This window comes from Schistosoma haematobium, chromosome 3 (genome assembly GCF_000699445.3).
Source record: "Schistosoma haematobium chromosome 3, whole genome shotgun sequence".
In the NCBI taxonomy this organism is placed as follows: Eukaryota; Metazoa; Platyhelminthes; class Trematoda; order Strigeidida; family Schistosomatidae; genus Schistosoma; species Schistosoma haematobium.
In genome coordinates, this window is record NC_067198.1 from 24,611,061 (window position 1) to 24,631,702 (window position 20,642).

The window sequence follows — 20,642 nt, forward strand, 5'->3', positions numbered from 1 at the left end:
ACGTACTAGTGAACTCTTATATTGGATAGGATTTTTGTGTTAAATGATATTTTGGTCGATTAACGAGTTGAAAGTTGATTTATGAATTCTTTTAGAATAAATTATTAGAAACGATTGTAAGAAATTTACCACTAGAAATTGATGAAAACCATGGATGTGACTTTTACTTCATTTTGACAAAATACGTATATTCCAGAGGCTAAGTGACTTGTACAGTCAAAAATTGCAAAACTTTTCTAATGAGAACAGATTGAAGGTTTAGTTTAAGTATGAAAATGAGAAGATAGTAGATTTATCAGACATCAGTTAATGGTTATACAATCACACTTCGATTGAAGAAAATATGTGATAAAATTTATCTTTTCACATGTCCTCACCTTTCCAATGTAAGGATATAATAACGATTTCCAATTGACCCTGTAATTATAAGTAGTATGAAACAGAAAAATACTATAACTTAGTTGAAATCTTCACCAAGCTGGTTAGTTAATTATTCCAACTGGCAGTACTAAAAGTAGGTTATTTTATATAGTCAACAGATATTTTGATGGTTAATGTTTTTTGTAATAAAAGTGAAACGCTAGTTTTTCTAATTAAGCAGACATTCTAATACAGTTATAAATAAAAATTAAGAAAGGTTAATGTACTTAACTTAGCCTCTACTGATACAAACAACTCAGTGATAATGTTCTCTTTTTTTAAAAACGTGATATCTTTTTCTACACTTCCCTGATTATACTCTACCTACAAAATAGATCTTATTTAATGTACATTAAAAAAGTGAAGTTGACATTTAAGAAAGATGAATACAAACATTATCATTAAAATAATATGTTCAGTCAAACATTAAACATTAGAGTTAAGTAAAATAACTGAATTGAAAGTTGAATGATTATATATATAGTGTTTATGTTGCCAGCTGATAACTCTCTTATAATAACTATGATTATTACTTATGATAAAATTAATTATTATCATGCTTATCATTATTTCATCCATCTTAAATCCACTCAGTGAACTATACATACCATAATACTAAGCATGAAAATGTACATATACATACAAGATCGACTAATTAATTATCTAACTGATCAAATGAACCATTCTCTACATAAAAATCATTAAAGGCAATCAAAAAAGGAAGTAAATTAGGACAAGTATATTACAGTTTGTACGTTTGTCTGCTTTTTATCACATAAAAAACAATAAATTATTTGACTTGTTAGTTTACAATAACATGAAATATTGAGCTAATGGAATATAAGAGAAAATAAAAAGAACACCATGAATAAGTGCTACTTTCCATAATGAAATTGTCTAATAATGATGCATTACTATGATTATTTAAAACGATTAGTTGATTGATCAATCGCTCAAACGTTGCAGATCTTGTTTATTGCATATGTATATGGATGTATGTTTTTTTCGGAAAGATTGAGTGGTGTTCGCTTGTCACAGAATTGTAAGACTTATAACAATAGGTATACTAGTAAACATTAAATTAAAAATTTGTATTAATAATCCCAAAGAGAATAATAATTAAGACTTTTCATAGGTTGAAATCATGAGTCAAATGAAGCTAGACCACCATGGAAAACCTGGAAGCATTGGACGGCCGTTTCGTCCTAGTACGGGACTCCTCAGCAGTGCGCATCCACGATCCCGCACCCCGCGGGATTCAAACCCAGGACCTAATGGTTTCGCGCGCGAGCACTTAACCACTAGACCACTGAGCCGACATCCAACGGTGTTAATGTCTAACTTCAACCAATCCACGAAGTTGCGCCACCGTACACAATTGTCTTCAGTGAGCTGATATCTCACAACAGACCTGGTTGAACTCCACTGGTAACGGCTTCTCACTAGAACTCCAGAAGTATCCCCTGAACTCAGTCACTAGTGAGCAGTTGGTTAATATCAGAATGGGTTTTTCCATGGTGGTCTAGCTTCAAATGACTCATGATTTCAACCTATGAAATTTGTAAAAAAAAAAAATCTTTACAAAACCCATCCTGGAATTAAGACTTTGTAAGAAAAAAAAATCACCATCAAAAGAGAAGAAAGGGAAAGCAGGTGAATGAAAACTAACGATTGATAAATAGTGAATAAATAGCCATTTCTAAAAAATGCTATCACTGGAATTTGTGGTTAATGTGATTTCAGCTCAGGTAGAACAAGCAAGATTTGAGAAGAAAATTATTAAATATCCTCATGACAATATAATGAACAGCAAAGACGATTTAAATGTTAAAGTTGATTCGTATTATTGAGAAGTGCATAGTTGCTTTGTTCTAATTTGAGACTCATCAACATTAGAAAACTATAATATTTAAGGTAACATGATAGCACTGAACGTTTGAATGGAGATGCAATGGCTAATATTTTCTGCAACTTATTCATTCTGATTCGTGACAACTGGAATTTACAATTGTGTATTATCTCCGCGAAACGATAAATAGCACATTTATTGGGTTTTTTATCTAAAGTTTGTGAATAATGGTATATACTGTAGAATATAACAGTATACACATACAAAAACAAGATAAATAGTCTTGTAAAAGTGCCATCGATGACAATGAAATATGCTGAATTAAAATTTAACTTACCTCAACAGATCGTACATTATTATTGTTATTAGTATTATTATTACTCTCTGAACCACCACGACTATTACAAACACTTCGAGTAGAATAATTAGGAACACTAGTTGGTGGATATTGAATAGGTGCAAGTGCCGAAGGATTACGTAAAGGACGTTGATAGGATCCAATGGGTGAAGCAGTAGCACAGAACTATAATAGAAAAATATATTAGCCAATTCGATATGGATTTATGATCGATCGTTATTGTTATTAACTCACTAAAAAGGCACTTATTCGTGTACTTGGTTATGAACTACATTCTAAGTGTGAGGGCTAGTAAGACCACCTACTTGTCAAAACGAAAATAGTTGGAGCAGGGTCACATCTTGTAACTAAGTGGTTAAAATCCAAAAACCTTAACTAATTACTCACCGCTCCACTTAATTTGTGATACAAAGAAAAAAAAAGAAAGAAAACAAAACCCTAAAGAATTAAAAAGAAAGGTTAATAATAGAAAAAATATAACAGACAGTTCACGATTAAAATTAGTCATAACATGTAGCTGTGTATGTAATATTTGTTAACAGGAAACAACTTGACAATAAAAAAAGAAATGAATCCATTTTCAACAAATTTCCTTCAAACGTACGGAAAATAACCAATTGTACATTGCTAAGAAACTATTCGTATGGTACATTAAAATAATATGGTTTTGAATGATTATTTCTGAAATGTTCTAACTAAGAATAAAAGAGGTTGTCAGTGGCACTAGAATTGCAGATGGAAATTTCCTACTCAATATCAGAGAGTGTGATCAAAATGAAAATCCTCTCGTTGAAATAAATGTTTGCAAGTGCCATGACTGAGTTATTCCAACAGTTAAAAATTGTTTAAAGACCTGGAGCGGTGTTTCAACGGATATAATTCAAATTCCAGCCGGTTCGCATGAATAGGAGTGTACAGTAATAAGGACAAAAGAAAAGAAGTGAATTAAGCAATGATTGTCTCTGATGTTACTTTATTTATAAACTCACTAGGTGCATGTTCGTGTACTTGGTTTCGAGGACTAATGATACTACCTAATTGTTCAAACCAAATCAGATGAAATAGGGTTCGAACTTATTGCCTACTATCTGGAACGGTATCCATCCAAAACGGTGTACATCATTAAGGGCAAGCACTAATAAGGTCGACCATTAAAACATCTCATATTAATAGTGACAAGCATCAAAATAGGTGGTAAAATTTAAGGGTTTGAAATTTGATTAGTTTGCTGTTTGTGCTTTTGTCTCTACGATCAATCTAACAAGTAATTCTTCAATCGTTCGACAAAAAGTCTACTTTTAATAAGTACTGTAGTGAAACTGAGAATCTGGTTGACCTGCCTAATAATTAATATGAGATTCTACAGTAGTGAGGTTAATACAGTATGTTTTTGCACTTATTATTCAATATTGTTTTGATATGATGTTCGCAGCCTAGTTATTTTAAGCCCCTGGTTATTATCTGTCAGTGAATACGAATTATTTGACGACATAGACCATTAGCCATATGTTTGACATGATATTCATATTTCCACTTATAATCACGAAAGTTATTAGACGTTAATATTAATACCTTATTAGGAATAGACCACTAATGATAGATCATTTGCGAATATTTGTGGGGTATCTGAGAAATTTCTTAATTTGTACTTATATTCGATTGATCATTCACTGTTACAATGATAAATTAGAATTACTTAATAAATGATTTTACATCTGTTATGGATGCAGAATAATATACCAATCATTATCATGTTAAGTCTAATGATGTCCTTGGACGTTAAATGGACATTTCCTATTGGCCATTATTTATTTCATTCGTTAAATATTGTACAAATGTTGTTTTCTATTTTTATGGTACGATGTGGTCTGTTTGGTTGGTATATAAATAGAGTATGTCTGAAATACAATGATTCATATCTCAGAGGCTGTGATTTGTGTTCTGGACTCAACTGGCTGGGTTAGATAGGGAAGCGGGACCAATCAGGATACTAGGTCGTCCTTACGTGTTATACGCGTCATTGATCCGACCGATAATACACTGCTCTCTAATCTTTCAGTCAAGGACGCAACAACTGGGACAGGGTAGAAGTCGAACCAAGTTTAAAGTCATAACAACATCATATAAGAATACAAAATAGGCATGACTATGATTTATCCTTAAATTATCGTAGCCTTTAGTCTGGAATGCATGCATGAATAAAGTATACAGATCATTTTGTTTAGATTTAAAAAAATGAGATATAGTTTTTGAGCATTTATACATATTTAAGTTCTTGTTAAAAATGTGATTTACAATATGAATGTTTATCAATCGGGAAATTTAAGTCAACAAACTTAATTTTACGGAAAACAATTACATCAAAAAAGAATATGGTTGTCAATGCTTTATTCGAATGGAATTATTTTGGCATACAGAATAAGCCGTTAACTGAGGACCAGAATTAAAATGGGTTTTTTTTACTCCCAAGTTTACTGTCAGTGGTTAAACAAAAAGCCTCAGAATGTTTAACTTCAATAATAGACCTCCTTTAATTATTTCCAATTCCATTTACTCGTTCATAGAGTAGGACTTATATAGGTAGGACAGATAGAGGAGATTATCTAAAAGAATATAAAATCACCCGGCAGCACCACGAATTTGTTCGTTTCGAAAATTCTTACTAAAAATCCGAATAGTCTGTCGTCAAATAATTCGTATTCACTGACAGATAATAATCAGGGGCTTAAAATAACTAGGCTGCGAACATCATATCAAAACAATATTGAATAATAAGTGCAAAAACATACTGTATTAACCTCACTACTGTAGAATCTCATATTAATTATTAGGCAGGTCAACCAGATTCTCAGTTTCACTACAGTACTTATTAAAAGTAGACTTTTTGTCGAACGATTGAAGAATTACTTGTTAGATTGATCGTAGAGACAAAAGCACAAACAGCAAACTAATCAAATTTCAAACCCTTAAATTTTACCACCTATTTTGATGCTTGTCACTATTAATATGAGATGTTTTAATGGTCGACCTTATTAGTGCTTGCCCTTAATGATGTACACCGTTTTGGATGGATACCGTTCCAGATAGTAGGCAATAAGTTCGAACCCTATTTCATCTGATTTGGTTTGAACAATTAGGTAGTATCATTAGTCCTCGAAACCAAGTACACGAACATGCACCTAGTGAGTTTATAAATAAAGTAACATCAGGGACAATCATTACCTAATTTACTCTTTTAATCCATAATTTCATATTAACTATATATTTTTACTAATTAAACCTGACAAGATTAATATTATGTAAGTTTATTTCGCCCCATGTTTCACACGATATTATTGATCTAGTTAATTTATTTACCTAACTGTTGTACAGCAAGGTTTTTTAATCACTACACGTACGTACATATATATATTTACATGCATTATCCTATTGTATATTTAATTTTGAGGCAACTATGTATAAGCATATACCACTAATTCTGTATATACATGCATTAAAATATATGTATAATCGCTATTATAGCTTGTTTTTATTAAACAATGAATTGTATTTAGTTTTTCCAACTATGATATAATCAAAAACCAAAACATGACATCGATCCGTAAAGTCACTAACTTCTAGTCTGAGTTATGTTGGTAGATGAAGACTACTTGGTTGGGGTCCGTGCGACTATCGTAACCAATGGTTGGAGACACTGGGTGACATGGCTTAGAATCGATCACAATGAAGAAGGTGCATACACTATTTGTTTTCTCTTAAACCGTGAGATTAAAATCATTTTATACATTTCTTTCTACGAACTAATTCTTTCTCCCTGTATCATATCCTTATACGAAGTGTTTTTTTTAATACCACTGAAGTAACCATTTGTATGAATTTGGTATTCATCTTATTGCGCTAATGAGGTATGGCAACTTGGACCAGTGTGTCTGGTTCTACGTTGTAGTTAAATGACTGACTGAATGATTCGGAAGTGTGATGAACAATAATCGGATACATTTAGTTTGTGAAGAGTATGTTCGGAATTTGGGGGAGTGGTGACCTGAAGATTATACCGCACGGTTCCCAATCAGTGGGTTCTGGTCCCAAGCCCTCCACTTTTATCCATATCGATTGTCAGATAATATAGCTGCTACACAAATAGAGTGCTTCAAAGGTGAGTACATAAGCTTTTAGTTGATAAACTTGTTACATAAAACAAATTTAATATTGTTTACGGAATATGAACGACGGTTAAAGGTTTCTTATGATTAAGCAAGAGGGTTTGAGTGTGTGATTCAGTTAAATGGAAAATATAATAAAAAAAGAAATAAACTAAATGTGATCATCCATTCAATAATTCGATTGAGATATGTGATTAGTGTGGCTAAACCAAAAATGGACATTTGAACATGATATACCATCTGTGATATTCAGAAGGAAGGATTATTAGTATAGTCAAAAAATAGAGTAAAAATAATACCGAACCTTCTACAAACTCTCTTTATCTTCAGTTAGTGACTAAATAGTCCTAAAATCATAATCTCTAATATAGTCCTATAATTTCCTCCTAAAGTTGATATGTTAAATTTTTAGACTTTTTTCACAGTGAGGGCTTTAAAGCCATCTGCTATGGTTCACATATCTTCTGTATCATTGGCCCCACTACATCAAAACTATGGAACGGCATCAGGTAGTAATTTTCCATGTTCTATATACCATTTCTTAAGAACGTTATATGATTTGAATATCAGGTCTATTTTTCGGTCTCCTAGTTTGACTACATACAAAAGATTTCGTCGGAGGTCTGGTATTCGCATATTTGTTAGCTTCGGAGGTAAATAACGATAATCACGATCAGAGTTGCTAGTTTATTCTGTATATTGCTAGAGACTGAAAAGAAAGGAAAACTCAAGTTGAGACAGTGCAGAAGCTAGAGTGATTTAATTCCCCGGAAATACCTTCCACAATTCGGAATAAGCAATGACACATACTATAAAACGACTACTATGAAATGACCATCTAAATCAACATGAATAAGAGAACATAGTTCAGCAGGATTCTCATTGAGTAGTTTCCTAAGAAAAACTTATATGACAATTAGTGTCTGATTTGACTGTCTATCAGAGTTTGCATAATAAATAGGACAATAAGAGTTAACGCGAAAAGTATTATTAGATTAGCTTTTAATCATGTGTGTAAACAGAAACTTAGACAAATGCTACTCGTTAATTAAAAAATAAAGAGATTTAATCAAGTCTTTTCTCATAATAATTGAATAATTAAACAGATATCTTCACTGTTTACAACTCATTGTTCTAATGTAAGGCTTGTCTTTTTTAACTGTTCAACCTTGAAACAAAACGACTGTCTTAAAACTCTTTAAATTTATGATACTCACAATCCAAACATTTGATATCATTGACAATTGTCTACACGATATCCGTCAACAATAACAGAAAATGATATGAAGAAATCAATTAAAACAGTAGGAAAATGGGACTATAATTATTATTCACCTAATTTTCAATTAAAGATATTTTTGAAAACTACTATATATATCAAATACCTGAGTAACTGCCATAGGTGATAAACCGTCGTTTGTGTACTGGGACGAACTGTTTCCACCACAAGAATTAGAATCAGTACGGAAAGAGCCATCTGTCGCTATGGTTAGAGATGAATTCGAAGTAATGGGATAAGCAGACGTTTCTGTACAGTATGTCGATTGTTGTAAGTTCTGTTCCTGAACTGGATATTTATTATTACTGATAACAACGCAACGATTATTTAAACTGTGATCGCTTGTAAGTGCACTTGTATGAGACGGAGGATGAGAATCGTCAATTATTCTATTGGAATGTCCATTTGTGAGTGTCTGTTTAGAGAAAATCTGTTTATGCTCGATGATAGACAATTCAGCCTCAGTTTGAGCATGAAAAGCTGCAGCCATAGGACCGACAATTCGTCTTTCAGGTATATCTGATTCTAATAGTTTGTCTAGTATGAATAAGAAATTGGAAATACTATTGAGTGGAAACTATCGAGATAGGAAATAAAACAATTTAACCAGCAACAGAGTACCGAAAATTCCTAAGCATATGATTGTACCAGTAGGAACAGGTTCGAAAAAACAGTTCAGCATAAGTGCTGACGCAAAGTTATCACCGATTTCTTCGAAAGGAATGTGGAATAGTCATATGTTTGCACTTGAAATATAAATAAATAATTAAATAAATGTGAGGATGTACTCAATCAAACTTATAACTTCCAGAATGAGTTAATAATGTTATTACTTGAAAGTTTAAATTCACAGTCTGATTTCAAGTTTGGTCAACCACAAAATTTACTGAGTTAATGGTCGACTTAACCATCGATACTTCATTTCTGTCATTTTAGAAGGCTTCTAACTGAAGATTTATTTATTCAATTAATTATTTATTTGAACACGTAAATATTGGTACAAAGGAGCACCAAATACATATGCATCACACAAGTCATTTGATTTGTGTGTCGGCTGTGATACTGCTCGGGTGCTCAGACCGAAGTAGGTGGTTTAATTAGGGGGCCACTCCCAAGCCTTTGACCTGTGGGTCTAATATACAAGATAGTGGAACAACGTTAGGATATGCAGCCCCAAGGTAGTCAGCGATCAACGGTTGGTTCATACGCCATTTGTTCCTTCAGGATACTGAAGGATACTGGTGGTGGGTGTATACGCGTGGCCATGTGAGGGCACTTCGAAAGGAAGAGCTGACTCTCCCCACCCTCGGCCGTACCAGGGCTTTTGGGGGCAAGCTCACACTATTCTATCTAACTGCAGTGACATTGTCTCTGACAAGGCGTCATTAGTTTACTATTATTACTAAAATATGTGCTCCTTTAAGCAAAAAATAAGGAAATTATAGATAAAAGGTTTCAGAATCAAAATGGCATAAGTTTGTTTGCGAAATCTTGAGGTGTATTGTATAGATCTACTGTTCCCTACCAATCCTTTTGTGTCCATGAAGCTTACACATATGACCAAATGGGAGGCAGTGATGGCGTTTGTTGCCGTAGGAATAAGCTGGAAGAAAGCTATGAGCGACAAAACCAAGGAATGTTATCAGTCTATAGAGTTAACAATTGTTATTTTGGGTTACGTTGGTAGATATAGACCATCTGGTTGGGGTCCACACGATCATTATAACAAATGGTTGAAGACTTTAGGTGAAATGGAACAAAACCGTCCACAATCACACAGGTGTATTCACTCTTTATCTTCCACCTTACCTCGAATTTCAGTATTCTTTCATACACACTTTATTACTGTCTTTTCGAATGATATTAAAAATGTTCAATGGTTTTTACGGTTAGTGATACTACATTATTTCGAAGTTCATCATGTTATATTCATCTCGTCATGCTAAAGTGTTATAGTAACTAGAGGAAACACATATCTTTGTGAGGCTCAACATTGATGATGACTGAGGCAGCAACATTTATGATGCAGTTTTCTTGACTATTTCCCGTAACTTTCGTTCTATAAATTCGCAATGACTTTAATATTGTTTAGTGGGTTAAATATTCTGATATCGAATGTCTGTTTAAATACATTGCTGATTGGTCTTTATCTTTTAAGCAGCCAAGTAAATTTAGTACAACAATCAGAAAGGGTTTACATCGAAAATAAACGAATTGATAACAAATTTGATTACTACCCTCATACTCTTATGTCTTACTGGGCCGTGGATTATCGGAAGACAAAATATTTCATATGATTGCGAAGAGTAGATATTTAAGAAAAACACTATTAATACACATTTTTGAGGAATCTAGAATTATGATAAGAAATCGACTACATGGCTTATGTTAATCTGTTTAATAACAAAATGGATCTATCGATAAGACTGTCCCAACTACGTAGCAGGATGAATCAAAACCTAGAGTAGGAAAATTTCTATCCGGTTGACCATTAAATTAAACATTTTGATTTTTACCACTGCAGCTCCCCATCAGATTTTACTTGACATATCACAAATGACTTATAACAACACATAAAAATGAACTTTATCAGATATTTCCTGTGTGCACAATATGTAAAGGATCCTTTAACTAAAAGAGATCTATGGTCTATCAAACGGAACTAATATTAAAAACAAAGTGATATGTTCAGAGCATTGAAAGTATACTGTACAATATTTAATAATATAATTCAACTATGTCTTGCGATTGTACTAAGTGAGTGTAGTGTAAATTATTACAATTCTAATCAGAAAGCCTTGTAGATTAGAACCAATAATGTAGGAATTATATTCTACACACATTTTCACTCAGAAATTTTAAAACAGTGAACAGAAAATACAAAGGATAAGCACTTTTCTGACCAAAAAAATTAACTCTTCTCAATGTTAGTTGTGGAGGAAAGACTGACACACGACAGAAAAAATAATAACACCTATGATAAACCCATTAAGTAGGTTAACAAAAATTCGTATGCATAACTAATGTTATTACTTAGAAAATAAACTAAATTTATTCGCAATGAAAAGTGAACATACCTGATAAAGCAACTGTTTGCCAGCGTCGATCATAGAAAGGTGAGGCTGGAGTTCCATTAACTAATTCATACAGTTTCAAAAGACTTGGACTTTGGATAGGTGAAAAAACACTCAAAGCAACTCCTCTCATCCTTAAATTTTTAAGTGGTTCTTGAGAGTTTAGTTTAGAACCATCGTCTCCCAATTCTATAAAAGATGAATCTGACTCCCAGAGTTTACTTGTATCAACTGGAGACATGGCTAGGAGTATTAGATGTCTTTGAACCTTTTTGCATAAACCACGCCGTGCTCGATCAATGGCATCGAATTCTCTGACTGCTGCTTGTAATAACTCATGACCAGGTGTACCTTCAGAAGGATTAATTTGATCACTGGTGTGACGTGATTCGTGTTGCATAGTAGCAACTCTTTTTAGAATCTTATAAATTATAGGTGTATCAGGCATCAGCGTAGTTGTTTGCATTGGCTTGCGCCAACAGAAGCCATGAAGTGAATAAAGGGATGTATAGACCTAGAATAAGAAATAATGATTTAACTATTCAAGTATTATTATTCTCATAATTTATTGACATCAAATAATAATTAATAAAAACTAAAACATATCAAAAATCTACTCACACAGCATGGATACATGAAATTTCCAGATACTGCGATGAACACAATATCGTTCAACGACGGAATCGGTAATGAAGTGATTCGTAACTTTTAACTTTAGTTAAACTTTGGGATAGGTGAGCAACCATTTCACTGGTTACTCAGCTTACTGAGCTATTGGATTTAAGACATTTTCAAAATGAATGAGGCATATCATAAGAAAAGAAGATAAATGATTGTACATACAGCATATACTGTGCTAAGTTATATCACCTGTGGAATTCAGTTGATTTGAATGAAAAATACTATATGCTGACTGTAACACCACAATGTAGTCACAATGAATTAATTGAAAGTAGATAAATAATTTAGGTTACGTTTTCAGAGTAAAAAAGCTTCTTGAATTATTTGTTCTATATCATTATGATTGCGTTCACACATTCGATTTATGACAGATACTTTACCATCAGATGTAATATTATTAAGATGAAGTAACTTCTATTTGGAGAGTATTCGTAATCACGTTGATTTTCTGGTTCTTAATACTAATTAATGTTTTTCACTTAAGCAAATAAATTTGATCCCTATACTAACTGAATGGATGAACTGTAGCTGAGTGGCTTTAGAAAACTGACTACAACATAATGGCCATGAGTTTAAACTGTGCTTCATACAGGGGTATTCGGTTAACTAGATCGTATCTCACCACACTATGCACCGTTTTAAGATTTATGCGTATCATCTATCAAACATTTTTATCTAATTTTCATGCTCCTTAGTTTTTATTGGTTGAGTGAATGTACAATCAGATGGTAATATGTGTTCGAAGGAAATACCTTTTTGAATTAAAGCTTAGAGATACTTCTACTAAATGAGCAAAATTTAAGAAGATATACACATTATTCTCTTTAACTGCTGTAATAAATTATTTAATAAATAATTGTTACAGCGTTTCAACTTTTTTTATGAATTAGTGGAATTTTCGAATAAAACTGAGGTATTAGTACTTTTTTTCAGATATTTTAATGTAAGAATTTCTGTATTACTATAAATCAAATGAAATAGTAAATGACCTAGATATTCAGTAAAGTATTTTACTACTGTTGTAAAGTTGATGAACTTCTTAGCAGGAAGCATCCACAGTTGACAGTTACGGTACTCTTATTTAAATGCATTAGTGTTTATAGCAGTGTTTTTAGTAGTTTTTATAACATAATCATTTGTGTTTTAAATTTTAAGTCAAAAATGAATCAATTTATTGCATTTGGCTTTGGTATGAGGGGGAAACGTGTAAGTTTTTCGACGTTAGGCCTTTACTTTTTAAGTTCATGAGTGAATTAGTAGACCAATGCCTAGCACTCACTGACATTTTAGATGAATTTTAATCATGCTTACTATATGTAAAATACTTTGTATTTAAGTGTGTAATTTCTCCATAAAAAAACAACTCAATTTTTGCAGACAAGCTATTCTGTTTATTGACATATGTTTATTGTCGGGATTAAATTCATAAATTCAGATTTATGAGCAGCGACGACGTGGACACGATCAAGTCAACAGATCAATCGCCTATCACTCATAATTCACATAAATTCTCCTCTAATAAAGAAAAGTACTAACACGATTGTGCATCACTTCCTTTCAGCCTTGATATTGCTCAAACATATTGTACTGGGTGCTACTCACAAGAGTGCTTATAAGTAGTATATAGCGGAGCATCGCAGTCGACAGCCGAAGACAAGAGTCTCAGGAACCCAAAAGCTCGGAGAGTTATGGATACTAGCGAGACCACAAAAGCAGTCTACAACTAACATGGGTTGCGGAACACACAATAGATGAAAATGGAAGATTGAAGACTAAGTGTACATATTTCATAATCTGTGTTGACTCAGGACTTGGCTTGTTCATTGGCTACAGTATGACATACGTCATTTTAATTTAGAACTACTTCTAAGTGCAAGAATCCAGCTTAATAACAATCTAATATTTTACAAACATTATAGTTATAATTCCACTTAATTTTTTTAGTGAATACGATCGTATAATTGCGATTGTCTTCAATTTGGATAATCCATTTCTTCCACGGTAGCAATTTTCGACCATATGGAAATATTAGTTATTTCGCCATATTGTAAATGTACTCACCAGGGATATAAAGTCTCAGTTTATTTAGTCTGGTGTTAGACCGCTCAAGACCCTTTAAACTAAGGACGGTTGAATTGTAGGTCAACTGGTTTGTCTTCAACTACTTTAAGTCGACTGAGAAATATGAGCTCTTTTCAAAAGCGTGCTTTCTTCAAGTACATTTCGAGAGTTGCCCTGCATGGCTAAGAAAAGGTAAATGTAAAACAACCAATGGTCACATTTTCCAACACTTGTTCAATTTTGGTCATGTAACCTCTTAAGAAGTAGCTTCGCGTCAAAAGATCCGTTGGGAATATACAACCCTAAGTCTAATACGTGCGTTTAAAAACGATGTCTTCAAGCCCTCATTTTATCTTGGTCTAAAAAATTACGACAACAGTAAATCCATTTCAACTTTAGACGCTGCTAACTCATTTTATTCCTTATTCTGACGTTTCCTTAATATTCTTCAAGTGGGCAATTATCTTTCAACTATGATTTATTTTCATCTAACTGTTTCGCACTACTCTTTAGCTTTTTACCTAGTTTTTTGATACACACGATGAATCCTTAAGTGACCCAATATCTATCTACTTTATTATAAATTGTTATGTCCTAAATAATAATCATAATACTTGAATTCATGAGTCGATGTAAGCTAGACCACCATTGAAAACCTAGAACCACGTTTCGTCCTAATATGGGGCTCGTCAGTAGTGCGCATCCACGATTCCGCCCGCGAGATTCCAACCTAGGATCTTCGATTTTGCGTGCGAACGCCTAACATTTAAACCACTGAGCTGGCATCCAAAGGGGTTAATGTCTTCCAGGTCTTCACTGGTGGTCTAGCTTACATCAACCCATGAATTCAACTATTGAAATTATTAATCTCCACAAACCCCGATCCTAAAAAATAATAATCAACCTTTGTGAATCATATGAAAGAAAAATTTTTTCTCGTGGAATTGATTTTAATTTTTTCTCAATGTTGCAATGGGCTTTCTACGTTAAGTTTTTCTTCTTAAATCAGATTTTTATAAATCTCAGCCGACTAACGTACTCGCTTCTTTTTCATCACGTGTGCTTCTATTCTTGTTAGAAATGGATCCCTAGTTATATCTTCTCTTTCATAACCAGTGTTAATAAATCAAGTTTATTATACGGGACCACTAGTCTTCTAAAACAGAACTCTGAAACACATGTGACAACCTTCGATATTAAATAAAAGAACACGTTACACCAAACAGAAACCTAGGGTTTGAAGTTATGAAGGAAAATTGTGTTGCAGAAACACATTTGCATGACTGAAGTGTGGTTATTCACTTTACCTTATCCGATCAACGAAGATAACCAATATAAATTAACTTTCGGTAGCTTGAGGATTAGAAAACTAATTCTCTTGGTCTGTTACAGCTAATGAAGGAATAAGTAACGTGGAGATTGTCAGATGAAGTAGACGGATGAAATTAGGACATATTTCCAATAACTAATCCGTCTTTCTCGATCTTTATTGTGTTAGTACTAGAAAAAATGGACTCCACGAAGTGGCAATTTGAGCTTCGTAAATAAATTTGTGCTTAGTATACTACTAAACTTACTATGAGTATAAGTGGTCGACACATAAGTTACAAACATATTCCATTTATTCTAAATAAAAGAACGAAAAACCTTGAACTAAGACTTAACTACAGAATAAAATGATATAACAAAAAGTGTAGGGTTGAAAGAACAGCATCCATAACACATGAGATATTGACGTTATACCTTTTAAACTTATTGAAAATTACGAACACATGAACGTGTCAGTCAGTCAGTAACAACGTAGAACTTCGTACGTACGTACATCAGTTCGCGCTGCAATACCACACTAGCACAGAGATGCAGTTGTCCATTCAAATCCCATAGTAGTGGAGGTAGTAAAAGTATAAGCAGTAATCGGAAACATTAGGGTTTGAAGATGCTATTCAAGGATTATAATTCAGTGAAATAAATTTGGAAAGAGAACACAAGGGACATGACAAATTCAGAAGATTAGAATTTGGGAGAACATAAAGAGTTGATGTACCTGCGCCATTGCAAACAATTTTGAGCCATGTCATTCAGGGTCTATAACCATCAGTTGCTATCATCTCACGGTCCCCAACCAGGTATTCTACACCTAACAACATGACTCAGTCCACTTGTCAGTGACTTCATGGACTTGTGCCATGTTTTGATCTGGCCGCCCTTAGCTTTCTTCCAACCTACTCCTATACCATTGAACATCGTACGTCGAGGCAGTCGGTGGTTGGGCATACGTAACACGTGTTCCAGCCATCTCAACTCATGAAGTTTTACTACTTCATCAATGGATTTGCCATCCTTACCTAGTACCCGTTTCCTAACAACTGAGTTACTTATCCGGTGGTCCCAGGATATACGAGCAATGTTTCGAAGACACCTATGATCGAATACTAGTAACCAACGGATATCTTCTACTCTTACCGGCCATGTTTCACTGTCATAAAGTAGGACGGAACGAACTGCTGCGCAGTAAACACGTCCTTTGGTTGACAGACGGATATCTCGCCTACGCCATAAACGACACAAATTGGCAAAAGCTAGTCGAGCCTTCTGTATCCGTGCTGAGATTTCGTCACACACCAGACCACAAGGGCTGATGAGACTTCAAGATAAGTGAAGCAGTCGACACGCTCAACTACTTCACTCCCTATCATTAGTTCGGGTGTCGATGCAACCCAATCAATCCTGGAAGTAACATTTTGCACTTCGAGAGGCAGAACCGCATCCCGAACATGCTTGCATTGTTGCTCAGAGTGGTCAGAAGACTCTGCATTTTGTCAGCGTCTTCACCAAATAGAATTATGTCATCGGCATATTCTAGGTCAAAAAGTGAATATCTCGGTAGAAGTTCAAACCCTGCAAATTTAGATGAGGAAAGTGTCATCTCTAAAAGCACGTCAATGACAAAGTTAAACAAGAATGGAGAGAGTGGACAGCCCTGATGAACACCACTTGAGGTAATCGATTCTGATGACAGTTCGCCATAAGCTCTCACTCGACCAGTTGTGTTCGAGTAGAGAGCCTTTATAAGGTTAATGTACTTCTTTGGTACTCCATTCAGTGACAAACACTGTCACAGAACCTCACGATCAACAGATTCAAATGCTGCCTTAAGGCCGAGAAATACTACGATTGTGGGGTGTCTGAATGAGTGTCTATGTTCTAGGACCTGACATAGTGTGAACATCTGGTCTATACAACCACGTTCAGGTCGGAAACCAGACTGGTTTACTCTAGTCTGCTCTTCACGAGCTTTGGTTAGGGGTCGAAGTATTATTGAAGCTAATATTTTAGACACTATATTAGTCAAAATGATTCCTCTGTGATTGTCACAAGAGGACTTTTGACCCTTCTTATAGACTGGCACAATCAGTGATCGAGATCTGTCAGATGGGATTACGTCCAGTTCCCAAATTCTATCTAAGACCTCAGTTAATCTCACTGCTAATACTGAACCACCATCCTTAAAAATCTCAGGAGTAAACCTGTCAGGGCCTGCTGCTCTCCCTCGCTTCAGATTTCCTGTGGCTCTTTCAACTTCGTAAAGAGATGGACGACCGACATTACCTTGCCATTCAGGTCGACTGGAGATCGTGGGAAACCGAAGTGTGGCTGAAGGCCAGTTGAACTGATCCCTAAAGTGTTCTGCCCATCGATCCAATCTCCTGGATTGAGAATGTATAAAATGTCCATCTTTCTCTGAAATTGTTTCGCTAACAGTCGATTTCCTAATACCGGTTTTCTTAACAAGTCTGAACAGTTGTCTGCTATTACCTATTGTCGCTGCCTTCTCCACCTCTCTTGCTTTCGCTACCCACAACTGTTCGCGGTCATTGCGTACGCTTCTTACCAGCTTGCGCTTAAGCTGACTCCGCTCTTCGTTATGTTCAGAGCCAGATGGGATGAGTTTTTGAGCATCTATCGGTGCGGTAGATGCTGCTGAGATCCAGTGTTGCCTTTTTGTCGTTTCTGTCTACGCTCCCACTGACTGCAGCTCGGATGAAGTAAAAGATGAATTTTACAGAAAACTATCTGAACTTCTTCAGAAAGTTAAACGTTCAGACTTAGTACTCGTAGCGGGAGACTTTAATGCCCAGATAGGTAGTTTAAACCAAACAGAAAGGCATTTAGGTGGGTATTTTAGTATTCCGACACAACGAACAGATAATGGTGATCGTCTGCTGCAACTGTGCCCAGACAATCGTTTGCTTTTAGCAAACACTAATTTTGAGCATAAGGAGAGACATCGTCTAACATGGCGACTCCCTACACCAAACCAAGAAGATTGTCGCTCGTTCTGGAATACCTGATTGGACTCCGACCACGCCCTAATACGGGCACGCATCTGCTTGCGCCTCACTGGACGCAAAAAAGCCTCAGTAAAAAGACCCATTAGAACTGAATTGAGTAGCGAGAAAACCAAAAGTAGGTTCCAGGAACAACTGAGGTCACACTTAGGCAGCCCCGAAAACGAGTCTGACACAGATGTTACTTGGAAAGATATACAAACAGCTGTAGAAACAGCAGTGACACCTATTAATGATCTAAACCAAAGGGTCACGAAAAACCAACGGATTTCTTCTAAGTCTATTGCACTAGTGGGCTATCGTAAGCTCATCCTATCAGGCTCTGAACACGATGAAGAGCGACAACAAATCAGATCTAGGTTAAGCAAAAGTCTAAGGAACGATTGTGAGCAGTGGCAGGCAACGAAAGCAAAAGAGATGGAAAAGGCAGCAGTTGTAGGTAACACTAGACAGCTCTACAGACTAATAAAAGAAACTGGAACTAAGAAGTCAAGTGTGAGACTATCTCGGAAAAAGATGACACTTATCAGCTCTCAGTCCAGACGTTTAGAACGATGGGCGGGACACTTTAAGAAGCAGTTCAGCTGGCCTTCAGCTACTCTACGACTACCCATCATTCCCAGACAGTGTGAATGAAACATTGAAGTAGGTCCCCCAACTCTAGCAGAAGTTCAAAAGGCTATAGCTAATCTGAAACGAGGAAGGGCAGCTGGTCCAGATGGCTTGGCTCCAGAGGTCTTTAAGGATGGTGGTCCAATTTTAGCGATTAGGTTGACTAGTATTTTAGCTAAGATCTGGGAGTTAGACGTCATTCCATCTGACTGGTCACAATCACTTATCGTCCCAATATATAAGAGAGGGTTAAAATCATCTTGTGACAACCATAGAGGGATTAGTTTGACTAATATAGTATCTAAAATACTAGCCTCGATAATTATCAGACGCCTAACTAAGACTCGTGAACTGCAAACACGAGAGAATCAAGCTGGCTTCAGGCCTGGTTGTGGCTGCATCGATCACATATTCACCATTTGTCAGGTTCTAGAACATAGGCATGCTTATCGGCGTCCGACAATGGTGGTCTTTCGTGACTTCAAAGCAGCATTTGACTCCGTAGACCGCGAGATTCTGTGGCTGTGTTTGTCATTGAAAGGCGTACCTCAGAAGTACATAAACTTTGTGAGGGCTCTTTGCTCGAACACTACCAGTCGAGTCAGAGCTTATGGCGAACTGTCAACTGATTTTGCAACCTCAAGTGGTGTCCGTCAAGGCTGTCCACTTTCTCCATTTTTGTTCAACTTCATCATAGACCTACTGATGGAAATAACGCTCTCATCGACTGAATTTTCGGGCATTGATCTCGCACCAGGAGGTCCACTTATCGACTTAGAATACGCAGATGATATAGTCGTGTTTGGTGAAGACGCTGATAAAATTCAGTCTTTTGGTAGCACTAAGCAACAATGCTAGAATGTTTGGAATGCGCTTCTCTCCCTCTAAGTGCAAGTTGTTGCTTCAGGACTGGCCTGCGTCAACACCTGAACTAAGGATACAAAGTGAAGTAGTCGAACGCGTTGACAACTTCACTTATCTTGAAAGTCTGATCAGCCCTAATGGGTTGGTGTCTGACGAAATCTCAGCACGGATTCGAAAAGCTCGTTTGGCTTTTACCAACTTACGTCACCTATGATGAAGGCGAGATATCCGTCTATCAATAAAAGGATGAGTGTACTGCGCGGCAGTCCGTTCTGTTTTAATTTACGGCTGCGAACCGTGGCCTTTAAGAGTAGAAGATACTCGTATGCTACTAGTATTTGACCACAGATGCCTTAGAAATATTGCTCGCATCTGCTAGGATCATCGGTTAAGTAAAAGCGCGGTTAGACGAAGGGTATTAGGGGACGTTGGTAAATCAGTTGATGAGGTTGTGAATCTTTATCGACTGAGATGGTTGGGCCACGTGATAAGTATGCCTGAACACCGATTACCACGACGTGCAATGCTAACCGGTGTTGGAGATGGTTGGAAGAAAGTTAAGGGCGGCCAAACCAAAACGTGGAATCAGTGCTTGAAGTCACTAACTTCTAGTCTGAGCCATGTTGGTAGATGCAGACTACTTGGTTGGGGTCCACGTAACTATCGTAACCAATGGTTGGAGACTCTTGGTGACATGGCTAGGAATCGGTCACAATGGTGTCAGTGTATACACTCTATCTTCCTTTAGACTATGAGATTAAAATTGCTTTATGTCTTTCTTTCTGCAAACTTATTCTTTCTTGCTGTACTATATCCTTATATGCAATCTTTCTTTTATATAGCACTAACATTGAATTATGTACTATGAATCCGGTGTTCATCTTGTTGTGTTAATGAGGTATGGCAACTTGGACCGATGCATATATGTGCCT

At 35.6% G+C, this 20,642-nt stretch overlaps 1 protein-coding gene across 1 annotated transcript in view; it reads right to left on the minus strand.

Annotated features, from left to right (window-relative positions):
• The window catches only part of MS3_00000090 (uncharacterized protein), a 60,602-nt gene that overhangs the window by 29,048 nt on the left and 10,912 nt on the right, over window positions 1–20,642 (minus strand). Inside the window, exons 4-6 of the mRNA XM_051207998.1 lie at window positions 11,147–11,657; window positions 8,176–8,606; window positions 2,607–2,792 (exon numbers count right to left, since the gene is read on the minus strand). Of these exons, the coding sequence (XP_051069354.1) occupies window positions 2,607–2,792; window positions 8,176–8,606; window positions 11,147–11,657 (1,128 nt within the window). The remainder of the gene's footprint in view (window positions 1–2,606; window positions 2,793–8,175; window positions 8,607–11,146; window positions 11,658–20,642) is intronic.